General features: G+C 35.4%; 1 protein-coding gene across 3 annotated transcripts in view; it reads right to left on the reverse strand.

Annotated features, from left to right (window-relative positions):
• The window catches only part of TRAK2 (trafficking kinesin protein 2), a 75119-nt gene that overhangs the window by 14965 nt on the left and 44666 nt on the right, over positions 1-15488 (reverse strand). For all 3 annotated transcript variants that reach the window (XM_034954803.2, XM_003820747.4, XM_034954802.3), the window contains 8 exons: positions 15291-15485; positions 8903-8979; positions 7235-7351; positions 6003-6212; positions 5357-5435; positions 3175-3305; positions 2659-2733; positions 771-908 (listed from right to left, as the gene is read on the reverse strand). In XM_034954803.2, coding sequence (XP_034810694.1) covers positions 771-908; positions 2659-2733; positions 3175-3305; positions 5357-5435; positions 6003-6212; positions 7235-7351; positions 8903-8979; positions 15291-15485 — 1022 coding nt within the window. The remainder of the gene's footprint in view (positions 1-770; positions 909-2658; positions 2734-3174; positions 3306-5356; positions 5436-6002; positions 6213-7234; positions 7352-8902; positions 8980-15290; positions 15486-15488) is intronic.

The following is a 15488-nucleotide window of genomic DNA, read 5'->3' on the forward strand; positions in this document are numbered from 1 at the left end:
AGAGAGATTGAATGATATGGCAAAAGCAATAATATGTTAAAAACTGAAGAATCGATGTGAGGGATATACCAAAGTTCTTTATACTATTCTTGGAACTTTATTCTAAGTTTAAAATTATTTCAAACGTAAAAAACAAAATTATGCCTCCCTATTTTTAAGAAAATCTACTAAAATGTATAGTTTCAGTCTTTTAAAAAAGTTCACAGGATTGCACAGAAGTTTAAGAATCAGATTGTTAAAACAACTCTTTGAACCAACATTACAAATTCTAATATAAACTCAGAAGTTTTTATTAATTTTTTAATCCAAAAATACCATTTATAAATGAATCAAACAAAGATGAATCTTGTTCTCATGAAGCTTACATTCTAACAAGTTAAAAATATCAGGAGACTCAAGATTTATTGAAAGAGGTTTTAGATATTCAAAGCACCATTTAAGTAAGTGGCAGGCTGTGGGCCTAGGGTAGGATGACCCAAGTTTAACTAGTTCTATGGTACACAGTCCTAAACTGAATTTCCTTAGGGCTCATCTTATGTATTATTGATACACTATATCTGGAAAGTCACCTGTTAGAATAAATAAGAGTATTAAGGAAGATGTCAATATACAAATTAGGGCCTAAATCAATAATTGGAGTCCAGAAACAAGGAAAAATCATATAATCTCTTCTCCAGACGCTTTATACCATCATAAACCATACAACTTTTAGGACAAACTAATCTTAAACAAATTTCTTTAAATACATAGCATCTTTCTTAGTTTCTTACCCCAGTAAAAGCTCCATATGATTGGGAGAAGTAGAGGTGAGCAGTAGGGCCAGATCTACTACGAAGTTCCTTTATTTCTTCTTGGGATTCATGTAACATTCCTAGACACTCCATATTCCTGTCTTGTAACTCGTGCAGCTAAAAGAAAGGATGGTAGTGTACTTTATTGCCTTCCCAAAACAACATTAGGGAAAAAAACCCCCGAAACCTTTTGGGATAAGTATTGATTTTACCCAGAGGGCTAGCTAACTTTATGAATATCATTTCAATACAAAGACTAAAACAAACTAAGCAAGAAGAGTATATATATATTGAGCTACCAGAATTAGGGAGGGGTGTCTTGGCCAAAATTATACACGGATGTGACATCCTGAAAGTCTGAAACGCAGCCAGACTACCAGAACTGTCAATTTAATATTGAATGCTTCATACACTTTACAGAGGAAGTATAACAGCTACAGTCAAGTTAGGTTTAGTATAATATTAATCTTTTTAAACATCACTCTGAAGTCCGTAAGTGACAAGATCAAGAGCCTACAAAGTGTTATATACAATGTCAGTGTGCTCAATCCTCCTAAACAAGTAGATTTTCGTGCCTTGTTTCAGAACCTTCTTTACAACTAGATATACACATCTGATAAAAGAGTACATAATTTTCAGAGTATATTTTAACTGTAAAATTTCTTCAAGTGCAGTATATGCCCCAGTTCATCAGAATCACCAGGGTTGAAGATGCTTATTAAAAATGCAGATTCTAGGCTCTCACTCCAGACCACTTGAAGTAGAAGCTCTTGGGATGGTGCCTGGAAATTGCCATTTAAAACTTGCTCTCCGAGGTGATCCTTTCCCCCTCCCTCCTACAAGATATCACTCTGTTGCCCAGGGTTGAGTGCAGTGGTGTGATTATGGCTCACTACAGTCTCAATCTTCTGGGCTTAAGTGATCCTTCTACCTCAGCCTCTCAAATAGCGGGGACCACAGGCGTGCACCACTACACCTAGCTAAGTTTTTGATTGTTTTGTAGAGACAAAGGTTTCCTTATGTTGTACAGGCTGGTCTCAAATTCCTGGGCTCAAGCCATCCTCCCACCTTGGCCTCCCAAAGTGCTGGGATGACAGGCATGAGCTACTGTGCTTGGCTCCAGGTGATACTAATGCGTGCTAAAGAATCACTAAGTTATATTTAATAAATAAAATTTTATGTAGATAGAAAGTAAGAGATTTTTTGCTTCTTCTCCTGACACACCTGCACAAAGATTTACTACTAGAACTTACCTTATTTTAAAAACTGTTGAGCTAGTTTAGGTCGGCTGGTAAAAGAGTGATATACTCCTAAAGAATCTTATAAAGTTGAGGTTTTCCCTATTAATCAAGAAGGATGTTACCACGTTACTAGTTTTAGGGACAGGACTTTTAAAATGCTTTATTCTTTTTCTTTTTTTTTTTTTTTTTTGAGACGAAGTCTTGCTTTGTTGCCCAGGCTGGAATGCAGTGGCACATCTGGGCCCACTGCAATCTCTACCTCCTGGGTTCCAGTGATTCTCCTGCCTCAGCCTCCTGGGTAGCTGGGATTACAGATGCCCACCACCATGCCCAGCTAATTTTTGTATTTTTTATTAGTGATGGGGTTTCACCATGTTGGCCAGGCTGGTCTTGAACTCCTGACCTCAGGTGATCCACCCACCTCGGCCTCCCAAAGTGCTGGGATTACAGGCGTGAGCCACCACACCCAGCCAAAATGCTTTACTTCTTAGATCTCATATCATCTTAACCTTTTGTTGTTGTTTTTTAAATCTGGTAATTCCCCTTTAATAATTCTTATTCATGAAGATGAAAGAAACTAGTCACTCTTTCCCCTCCTGAATTACACAAGATAAAGATTTCATTACCTCCATTGTCAGTTGTCGTTGGGCATCTTTGGAAGCTTGCAGGTGAAGTTTTAGTTCTTCCTTCTCAATCACATGCTAACAACATATTAAAAAAGACATGTGAAGCCTTTCCAAGTAAAATATAGCTATTCTCTTTCTTATAAAGACATGTGAAGAATTTCTCTCTGGGGTATCATCTTAAAGCCTACAAAAAGCTAACCTTTCAAAAGCTAAATAAGATAGGCATTCGAATACAAAATCTATCAAGGTGTTCAGAGGACAATGGGCATGCGTCAATAATTTACACCACTTTCTGAGGAAGCACTAACCCCATTTTACAAAGAGAAATAGTGACTTGAAAGTATTTATTCATGATATCTTATATGACATAAAGATGATTAAAACAGCAATCAGATCAGGGCATTTTAAAAGGGCAGGGACAATGTTTATTTTGTTTATTGTATCTAGCACTTAGCATGGTGCAAGATACTATGTCAGTGCTTAACAAATATCTGTTGAATGAATGAATAAACCTACTTCTTTAAGTTTATGCTGAAGGTCTACAATCTGTGACAAAAGAGAGGAAATCTCTTCTTGGTATCGAATCAGCTCATCACTCTTCCCTGACAATTCTTCAGTCATTCTGGACATCTGAGCATTTGTTTCACCTTGGAAGCAAAAAAAAATTTTTTAAATTAATACAAATGTAGAGAAGGAGTTGGCAAACTATGACTTGTGAGCTAAATCTTGTTTTATAACAAGCACTGGACTGTCGTGAATAGATTTTTCTCTAACATAAAAAAAAATCCAGAGAAACCAATAGAGAAAAATAAAAGTTCTTCTGAAATAGGCAAATGCTGGGAACAGAATAGGAGACAATGAAGCTAAAAAGAGAGACGACTTATAAAGGCAAGCAGGCTAAAGGTTTTGCTTCAATTGTTTTCTTTATGAAAATGATATTTGCTCAATCTTTTTCTTTATGAAGGAAAGAAGGCTCAAAGGAGGGCAAGTGCAAAGAGATAATCTCATTCATTTCTTTGAGAACTCTTTAGGGACATAAAATCCCACAAGCAATGAAAATTAATCTTAACACATCTAACAAAGGAACATTTCCAGAATGGAACAGTCACAATCTATAACAGAATGTGATAAAGCTATGGAAATGCTTCTGTAGGAGACAGACTTTCTGGCATACCCCTTTCAGGGATATGTGGCAAACTGAGTAAAGCCTCTAGAGCAATTGTTATAGCCTGGCCTTCTTACATGCACATAAAATAGAGCCTTTAGAATTCCACTAGGAATTTATTCACTATCTCATATGAAAAATTTGATATGTAAATACAAGCAGAAAAGCTACTTCTCAGTGTCATGTAAAGCTATTTTGAAATTGACAGACAGCCTCTAATATTTCAAAGGATGGCAATACGCAGGCAGGAGATCTGGATCTGAGAGCTCTTGGGCAAATCATTTCCTGTATTTTAAAGTGTAAAAGGTGGGTAATGTATTCATGGTGGAGGAGAAAATTCAATTTACATTCCTTCTGGTTCTCTAGTATTCTGCTATTCTAAGATATCACATTTTGAAGCCCATAGCCCAAATGAATTGATGTGATATTTTCATATCATTGCTTTCAATGTAAAAGGCTATATACAGTAGTCCCCTCTTATCTGTCGGGAATACATTCCATGACCTGCAGTGGATACCTGAAACCACAGATAGTACTGAACTCTATACTGTATATATTATGTGTTTTCCTACAAATAAACACCGATGATAAAGCTTAATTTATAAATTAGGCACAGTAAGAGATTAATAACTAATAATAAAATAATTATAACAATATATCAGCACACTTTGGGGCCATTACTAAGTATAATAAGGGTTACCTGAACACAAGTACTGCAATATTGCGATAGCTGACCTGGTATCTGACAGCTACTAAGAGATGGTTACTAAGTGACTGAAGGCAGGTAGTATATACTGCGTGGAGATATTGGACAACGGATGATTCACATCCTGGGAGGTATGGAGTAGGATGGCACAACATTTCATCACGCTACTCAGAATGGTTTGCGATTTAAAACTCACAAATTGTTTATTTCTGGAATGTTTGATTTAATATTTTCAGACTGCAGTTGGCCACGGTTAACAGAAACAAAGAGAAGTGAAACTGCAGGTAAGGGACAACTGTTGTATTTATGGAGAAATTAAATTTATCTTTCTCCAGTGAAGCCAATCTTTTTCCAACTGACTTGTTTTAAAAAATTGGTTAACATTACCTCAAACTAAAACATACTCCTTTAAAGAAACATAACTGGCACTTTATACTCATTGATTGTTAGGTTTTATGCCATCATTTAAGCCCTGGCTCTGCCACTTACCAGTTTTCTGACTTTGGCAAATCATCTTCCTCTATAGGACTATTTCCTCGTCAACAATATGAGAGCTTTGGTTCCTTTCACTCTAACATGCTATAACTTACTTACGAAACATAGGTCTGTAATGATAATTGCAATTTGAAACAAATATATTTCTTAAAAATACATATGGTATCTTATTTAGGGTTGTAGGCTCAATGTGATATTCTAAGATTTTCAGTAACCATTTAAAATTGTTTCTTGAGATGCTTCTACTGAAACCAGTGATCTAACTTCCGAGGTGGAGATACCCTACCAAAGAATTGTCCAAAAGGTACAAAAGAGAATATGTTAATACTCACGAAGTTCTTTAACACAGTCGCTGACAAGCTGTTGTTCCTTTTCTTCATAGGTAACAGTTTCTGTCTTTATGTGACAAGCCTTCAAGAAAAAAATCAGTATGTGACAATACCTTCTAGTGATTTTATAGAAATAACTACAAAAACCTTTAATTCTCATTTGAAGACTAAATTTCATCACTTACAAAGGAAAAAACCCAACAACCTGTTCATACATCTCTACCTGGCTCATCCCTGGCCTTGGCTAAAATGATCCTTGCTTAAGTAGGACTTCCTTGATGCCCATACTATACAAGTTCACAGAATATTGTGATTTTCTGAGATAGTTCTTATCACAGTTGTAACTATTTAGTTACTTGTGTAAAAGTTCTTATCACAGTTGTAACTACTTAGTTACTTGTGTAAACTCCACAAGATACATTTTCTATCCTGTGACTTTCACTATTGTACTGTCAACCTGCTACTATCCACTTTTCAGTGGGTTCTAAGAACAATGGAAGGCAAGACAAATACAGCTCCTTGTCCACGACTCTCTAATTGGAATGCCAATAGCAAATCCTTACTTATGCCATATTTTACCTCAATAGTACCTGGACCTGAACTTTATAGCCTTTAAAGTAAAGGAAAATGGCAATTAGGTTGAACGTACCTTGGATCGAAGAGCCATATTCTCTTCTTCCAGTTCCTTGAGCTTTTCTTGCAGCATTTCCAACTGCAGCAACCCTTGAGATAAGCTAAAGGACTCATTGAACCGAAGAGGTGTAGAACAGCTGGAATCAGTTTCACTTTCTTCAGAAGCAATGGAGACGATTCGAAGTAACTCATCTTTCTTGGATAGCTCATGCTGCAGCTGATTAACCTGTCCATATAAAATGCTTGATTTTAATGTTCTTTATTTTGTATTATTTATAGCAATATAGCTTCTAATTCATGGAACAATTATTTTTCATCACAAAAGAAAATCACAAAATCAGCTGCTAGGTTTTACTGACTAACGCAACAAGTACTAAAAAGAGAATAACAAACCCGAGATACCTCCTAAGTTACAATTTTAGAGCATTAATTCAACAGAACAGCTTTTTTCCATCCTAGGTGAGAAGAAAAGCTAATTTTCTTATTGTATATATATGATAGGAATACAGGAGAAAAATTCACCTAAGATAATAATACATTCATAGTTGAAAACATGACAAAACTGAAGAACCTTCAAAGTATCAGAATAGATCCCTACTTCAAACTCTTATCATAAGGGCTTGTAATTTTAAGATGTATATCACTGTGCATGTCTTCCTAGGAGTACTGATTTTAGTTCTAGGAACAAATAGTTTCAACCTAAAGGCTCAAATGTTATCATCCATAATGCATTCATAAAATACAAACAAAACCAGATAAAAATAACAAGTTACAGAAAATTTGAAATGTAACCATCCAAGTTAATAATAAGTCAGTTCTCACTACAAACGTTTATTGCTATAGAATAAATATATTTTCAAAGTTTCTTTTTACTTTCTTCCTTTGTTTGGTTTTTGAATAAAGATACCAACATATTTGGGTACCTATTTTTTAAAAATAAATTTCAGATAAGATCACACACAAAGTCTACACAAAAGGGTATCGATAGTTTTAATATCTAAGCAGGGTGCCACAGGTATTACGGATACTTAATATAGACTTTAAGTTGACCAAGGTAGTTACGTGAGTTCTCCTCTGTACAATTAACATTTAATTTCTCTACTGATTAGTTTAATGGACACCAACAAAGTCAACAAGTACTGGTGTTATTTATCTATTGCCATCATTTCAGGGACACCTAGGAAAATAAATTTTCAATTGCATGAAACCTAATTATTTCATACTGCAGACATTTGATCAAAGGCTTACTTGATCAAAGGCTTGTCCCAATTGCTCCTCCAGAGATTCGTTCTGCTCAGATAAGACATGGTTCCGCTTTAAGAGAGCTTGTCCAATTCGAGCAGCGAGTTCCAGATCACGATCCCTCTGTTAAAATACCAAATACACCTTTTCTTTGAGTATAAACAAGGTTAAATGGCAGTTCAGAAATTTTGTGGTCAGTTTTGGTAAAATCAAAAGCAACGTCCTAGAAAGCATCAAGATTCATTCATTCATTAAAATGAATAAACACAGGGTCTGGCACACAGGTAGTGCTTTAAAACGTTGGTCAAATGGATGACCACCACTGTTCTAAATGCAAGAGGACATCTCTTTTCTTGGTATCAAGTGAGATTTATTGATCATCCTAGTAAATTAAGAGTCTAGCAACCCAAACTTTAAACTTACAATTTTGGGGAATTGGAAAATCAACATAGTCTTTAAAAATGAGGATAGGGTCTGTACAGTAAAAGCTCAACAAATATTTGTTGAATGCAATTGTGTATCAAGCATGGTAATGATACAGAATTAGGTATTTAAGATATAGATCAGGTAGGTATGTAAAAAAAGAGTTCCATTTAGGGCAAAGCTTATGTGCATTCAGCAGCTTAGAGGGAAGTGCAGCCAAGAGCTCTGTTGTCAACTGGTTCAAGAATGATGATATGAAATAAAACAGGAGATAAAAGACTGGAAATTTTGAGGCCACAGGATTCTGCCTAGAGTATAGAGAAGAAAGAAGTCTCAAGAAGCTGGTGGTAATGATGCAGGGAAGTCTGTAGAAAAGTCAAGCAATAGGCTTCCACCCAGAGTTATTATTTCTGGGCAGGTAGTGATACTCGCAAAGGCATAGGAATTCCATCTGTGTGGTAGTGGTGAAGACTGTATTCTATAGGATAGAAAACTGTCAATATACATCTCACTGCCTTGTATATGATCTGCTTACAGTAATTATTATATAAATAAAATTAAGCTTCTATCCTTTCTCTCCATAGGCATATGAAAATGGAGGGATTATCTCCACATTTTTAAGGTTCATTTTAAATAATCGCTAAGTAGCATACATAGAAATCATTCTGGAGAGCTGGGGGGAGAGGAGAGAAGGATGTGTTAAAGAAAGACTGTCTTCCATAAGATCAACTGAAACAGGTACAAAGGGAGACCTCTACTGATTGCCAACTAGAGGAGATACACTATACATATTAAAAATGCCATAGACAAAGTGAGCTCAAATCACAGCCCAAACTAAAAGTAAAAAAGGGGAGATGCTCCAAACTGCAGGTATTGATTTGCAATGATAATGATACTGCTTTCTGAATGGGCAGCTCTGCTGTAGAGTAAGTAACAGCAGGCATTATTTTAAAATGATTTTTTTTTTTTTAAGATTAATGCTTTTCTAGGAAGGGGAGGCAAGCCAACACCATTAAATAAATAACTAACTAAAAATCCTCTATAGCATTACAATAATAAACTTATATTATTACAATAATAAACTTCAGGAAACATTCTACTTTGAAATGTCAGTTGTTCCAGTAGCAACAACCTTATACAAAATAACCCAGAGCACGTACAACATTTTCCATTTGATGTGCAAATTTGATAGATTCCAAATGATCCTCAAGTTTTACCTTTTTGTACTGGAGAAAGAAAAGATATTCCTACCTCTGCCAGGAGATGTGTAACCATGTCGATGTCATTGTAAGTTTTGGTCATCTGCTCCACCCTGTCTGTGCCTAGAACTAATATAGTTAAAAACAACTATTTATAGGCTTTAGCAATAATGGAAAAATTTAAATATTAATAAGAATTGAGAGATAACAACAACAAAAACCCCAGCCTTTTACAAAAAGTCATTCAGGAGAATAAAAATATATGTGAAAAAAAAGAAATGTTTCATGTATTAGACACTCAAGAAATAGTCCAATCATTACAAACAAAGTGTATACCATACAATAATTAAGAAAGTATCAAATGATCACAAGGCAGTCACATCTTGACTATCTCCTCCTCCCCTGGTAAGACAGGAAGTTTGGCCACTCACTTATGAGAATCTTGGCTGGGAGAATGGATTAAATTACTGATTGCTTTACAGTCTAATCTAAATTAAAGTTACTAAGGGGTATTAGTGAGGGGTTATGCTGTTATAAAGGAATTTAATTGGAATTCTGCTGTGATTATTGTAACCATCTATGATCATCTACCATGTGCGCTAATGTAAACAAGGAACAGGATTTGAAGGACTTTTTCTGGTTCTGTTATGAACCATAATTCCTTTAAGCTTAATTAAAAACCCTTTACCTGTATAAAAATCTTTCTCCCATCTAGGTCTCAGCTATAAAATAAATTGTATGCTACATTATTAGTTGTATAATTCAAGCCTTGTATTTCTGCACTTCACAAGTTCAGGAATTGTCACTACCTGGATAATTTAGTTCAAAAGAGAAGGGCAAATATGACTCCAATGATTCCAGTCACACTAAACAGTATCTTAAAGTTAATAATGCATAACAAAAGAGGGCTCTTTTGACTTTGAACATGATATGTTACTGCAGAACATAATTCTGTGTTTGACTTAGACTCTTTTATTATAACTAGTTTGCCTTGAAGTGTGAAAAGGACAGGGGCTTTGGAGTAGAAAAGCTGAATTCATAAATTTTAGTGAGCTGGAACAAGTCACTTAACCCTTCTGAGATTCAGATAATAAATATGGAGGTGATAACACATCTCATGAGGTTATTAAGAGGATCAAACATGATAATCTACTAAGCAATAAAGTATTCGGTAACTGCTACGTATCATATAACTGTTTATAGTTACTATTCCTTAAACAGAACTGGTAGGTATGAAATGATTCTGACTTTAAATTCTCTGAATTGGCAGTAATTCATAGTTCCATAGTCCCATCTTAACACTTTAGGGTGCCCACGACTGAGTATGAAGGGATATCATTAGATATGTTTTACTTTTATCTGAGCTTATTTTCTCCCTAGCACCACTGACTAAAATGAATCTGGGAATTACCTATAGCTTAATTATTAATAATAGCCTTATTCCTAGTTAAAAGTAAAACAAAGTGCTGGCTTGATGGTATGGGAGATAACTAAAAAAGATTTAAACTGAAAATATAAAAACTTTTCTTAAAACCTAGAAATAAACATTTGTACTCCAAAAGAATTTATATTTACAAATAGAGAAACTAACAATGATTAAACCACAGTGATAAGGGAAGCAGACTTTTGGGCCTAAGGAATAGACACAATATAATTTGATAGCATAGCGGGAACAAAGGATTAAATAATTAAGGCAAATACTTACAGTGAATGGTCTCCTTTACTTCTGGTCTCAATAACAAAATTATGGGAAAAATATAAAATCAATATATCCATGCTCTAAACTAATTACAGAAAACCAGACAATGGTTGTAAACCCAAATGTAATATAGAGCAATGGCTCTTAAGTCCAGATTCCGATTTAATTAATTTCAGGGAGCGCTGTGGCGCTGGTAGTATGCAGAAGATTCCCAGGTGTTGAAAATGACATGGAGCCAGGAATTAAAACCACCAATCTGGGGTTAACACCCAAAGCAAAAATCAGGCATCCTATAGGCTCAGTTAAAATCAGTTTTTATACAACGAGTTTAACAAACACATGACATGACTGACCAGAGTTAAAGATGAAGTGGCAGATTTAACTTGGAGTAAGACCAGTAAGTTAAGGATATAAAAAACAACTGTGAACCACAAGTCATATATGATGAAAGGGGAAGAAAAAAATGAAGGACACAGTAATACAGTAAAGAAATGTTTAGAATAAAATATGTTTTAGTGAGGAGAAATGAAAATATATTTCCTATAAATGCTTACCATCTGTCACAGCATAAAAATTTAAAGCTGAACCTTAAGAAGTTATCTAGTTTAATGATCTCACTTTCTTGTATGAGGAATCTTCTCTGAGAGAAATTATGTGGCACGTTCAAGACCACGAAGAAAGCTATTAGTGGCAAAGCTGGAATTTTAGTATGGAGATGATAATAACGCTCATCTCACAAGGTCATTAGAAAAAACTCAGATGATGTAAGAGTCCAGTAATGAGCTCTTTCCACTGTGCTGCTGTTTCTACCGCAGCCCCACTAAGAACATAAAAAAGACCTTGTCCAGTGAAATACCAGCATATACACCTGTGAATGCATGTTATATAATAAAACAGCATAGATCCCAATTTTGCTTTTTAAAGCGTGAGCATATCTATAAATATCTACATTCAACAGAGCCTGGAAGGATATACATTAAAATGTTAATAGTGGTTATCTCTGGGTAAGGACTATGGCTGATGTGTTTTCTTTTCAGTGTTTTGCCAATTTTCCATAAAGAACAAATGTTATTTTCCAAACAGAAAAAAAAACAAACCCACAAAAACCCAGGAACCTTTGTTAAAAAGTTTCAAAAAGCAAAAATGAACTTTAAAATGCCTAAGTATTTGTTATGGCAAAGAAGTTAGATAGTGCAATCAGAATTTTCAAATTCTTACATCGAATGCGCAACCTAGATACTACCAATCCACAAAGGCTGGGCCTCTTCAATTGCACAGAAAGATGTCAGGCACAAAACAGAAAGGAACAATGGATTTTTCCTTTTCCAATGGAAAAGAACAATGGATTTTTCTCTCTGCAGTAGAATCAGTTCTGTCTTCTCTTCCTTAACACAATACTCCTGATAAAGACATGCTGCTTGGAATGATTCCAAAAGTACTCAGGGCAAAACTCTTAAGTGTTTAAAGTCTTGGCATTTAGACATTATAATTAAATGCTTCAAAAACCACAGACTAGTTCTTCACCATAATTCTGGAACCAGGAATGTAGAGATAGCCAAGCAGGTTGTCTTTGTTAAAATCAATCCTATCAAAACCTATTTTCCCGTCAGTTTTCGTTGTTGAAAATATGTTAAATGATACAGAAATTAGCAATGATCCTTGCTTATTTCCAGACATGGACTTTCCTAACTCTCTAAAAAAGTATTTATACATCAGGGAGATGATAGATATTTTTACAGAACAATTTTGCAACTTGGTTTCCAGAGGTTGTTAATTAATGTTCAACATTTTTGGTGTAATGTTTGGAGAATCTAATGTTCCTGAAAATATGGGGTGGGAGTTTAACAAACATAAGCACTTCACTAATCCTTACTTTATGTTCTATCCCTGCATAATTTCACATTAACTAGCTCAATCTCACATTATTTTCAGGATGGGAAACACCAATGATAATCCATTCTAATATCTGTCATTTACATGAGATGGTGCTTGATAGTTCTCTCATATGTCCCTTCTCAAGATCTAAAGTTTTTACCACAACTATTGAATTTCAAAAAGAATTCTAGTCTTGCAGTACTCTCCAACTTTCCCACACCAAAACCAACAAAAACAACAACAAAATAGAAATGAAACACAAACAGTGCCCACATGGCATAGTAAAAGCTACAATAGCTCCTGACACCTACAGGCAGGTCTTGAGGTTTTTAACCCTAAAGCAGTGACCACAGCCCTTGCTGCTACCATACAGCAAACATTTCTGCCTTCAGAATGACTGAGAGAAACTGATGATACACACCATCTAGGGCAGTCTTTCTCAATAGGATTCCAGGGGAGAATCAGGCCCTACAGACCATTTGAATGACAATTTTCTCAATTCTCCCAAGGATTGTACAAAGCTAGTACATGATGCATGGGTGATAAGGTAATCCACTGTATAAACGCTAAGTGTCTTAGGGTATATAGCTTAATTCTCTTGTGGAACCGAAGGAGAGAGCTTATCTAAGGGAAAAATAAATCTGGTAACCTCTATGACTGGGTTTATGGTTAATGCTTCCTGAACTTCATCAGTCATATGTTCTTTTCTGCCAGTACAGGTTAATAATTTTTGAGGGCAGAGCCTGAGGAAAAGTATACCTACCAATTAGAAGTAATAATTTCTATGACCATATTTATCTGCAAAATTATACACTCTCTCCGATTCCTTAATTCTCCAATTAATGTCACTGTGAAATGGCCATTTGCTTTGGTTGGCAATGCTTTGCATCAGTGGTTCTCAAACTTGCGTGTGCATCAGTATCACCAGGAAGACTCTTTAAAACACAGACAGCTATGACTGTCTCACCCCTAGAGTTTCTAATTTTGTAGGTGGAGTAGGGGGCCCAAGAATGTGAATTTCTAACAATTTCTCAAGTGACATTGATTGCAGGGGTCCACAAAGAACAAATAAACTAAAGGGCACTTTCTGTGATGCTTTGTCAAAATAATGACAAACTAAATTCATCCAGATGAAATTTCAGTTTGAAAGTTCTCAGCAATTTAGGCCTGGCGCGGTGGCTCATGCCTGTAATCCCAGCACTCTGGGAGGCCGAAGCGAGCAGATCACAAGATCAGGAGTTCGAGACCAGCCCAACCAACATGGTGAAACCCCGTCTCTACTAAAAATACAAAAATTAGCCGGCATAGTGGCGCCTGCCTATAATCCCAGCTACTCAGGAGGCTGAGGCAGGAGAATTGCTTGAACCCGGGGCAGGCAGAGGTTGCAGTGAGGCGAGATCGTGCCACTGTACTCCAGCCTGGGCAACAGAGCGAGACTCCGTCTCAAAAAAAAGAAAAGAAAAGAAAGTTCTCAGAAATTTAAACACTCAATGAACAAAGGGAACTAGAAATAAGAAATACTGGTTCCTTCTAAAAATGATTTTCCAGAAAAATCTCAAGCAAGCAAATTCTCAAACTAAAACGTCAAGAAAGCCTTTGGAGCCTTGATTTAACTTAATTTAGCTATTTAAAAGAAATATTAAGGACAAAAACACAACAGTATTTGGGCTTCTTGATATTTTAGTTTCTGAAACAATGTTTATACTTTTTTTGAGCAGTTAAGTTCCAGAAACTACTAGAAATAAATTGTAGGAAACTGGTGCTAAAAGCAAGTTAATGATTACTATGAAAATGAGTATTTCACAGCAGACATTCTCCAGTAACAATCTGGCATTAAAACACCACAACACTCACTGGGCTTCTTGATATTTCAGTTTCAGCTGAAACAACGTTTATAATTTTTTTTGAGCAGTAATAAGTTCTAAGAAATGACTAGAAAAAAATTCTAGGAAACTAGTGCTGAAAACAAGTTAATGATTACTATGAAAATGAGTATTGCACAATAGTCATTCTCCAACGACAATCTGGCATTAAAACACTAAAGCACTCACTGGGAAAATGTCCAGGATCTGATGCAATCACCTACTTAATTCTAATTAAAGGAATTTCATAAACATATCAGTATTGAACTCATAAGCTTTTATTATAAATTCTAACAGCTACTGTGCACACAACATTTTTTACCAAATGAATTTTTAGAAAAGTAATTTCAGCCTTAATGCAGATTTTTGGGATCAAATGCAAAAAGGTCTCCACACTTCAAAGTTTAAAAATTCCTTTGTCTTTTCTAACAGCTTGGTGTAAAACAGACCTATTTTCAGAACAAATCTGGCTCAGTCTCTCACTTAGGAATCCTTAAATAATGAAGATTAATATATAGGGTATATTTATTTCTCCTGGCATTATTAAAACTACTTATGTACTACCTAAGAACTATGCTTCGTTATGCTGACATAATTCTTGTGACTGTGTTTACCAACGATATTAATAAAGATAAAAGTCAAAAGCTGATAGCTTAGGATAACAAACTACTGGGATAATAAATGTTGACAGTTATAAAGGAATATTAAAATTTTAAATCACTTTGCTTTTTAAAAAGTTCCCTTTTCTACTCAGTCTGAGGAAAATATCAAGTAACGAAAACGTCTAAGTATGTTTGCAACACTAGACACTGAGAGTCATAAGGATGACAAACTTTCTGCATTCAGACGTAACACAGAATTATCTCTTCCTGTGAAATCAGTTCAAATTAAAGTAGGTATACACCGAACAATGGCTACTAAACATCAATGCTTTAAAAATCAATACCAAGATACCCATGATCATTACTTTAATGCACAAACTAAAAGAGTAAAAAAATACTCACTCATATAACGGAAAGTCTCTTCAGCAAGGACTGGAGAGAGAGCATCAGATGCATGCTGCTGCTGGTGTGGAGACTGAGTCCAGTCTTGATTTTCATATAGGAAGAGAGTGTCTACTTTTAGCCTATACTGTGGTAGTTGTTCTTCTAGCAGACTCACCAGCTCAACTTCAGGGAGATCCTCATTGGAGCAGACATCTA

This window comes from Pan paniscus, chromosome 13, assembly GCF_029289425.2.
Source record: "Pan paniscus chromosome 13, NHGRI_mPanPan1-v2.0_pri, whole genome shotgun sequence".
NCBI classification, from domain to species: domain Eukaryota; kingdom Metazoa; phylum Chordata; class Mammalia; order Primates; family Hominidae; genus Pan; species Pan paniscus.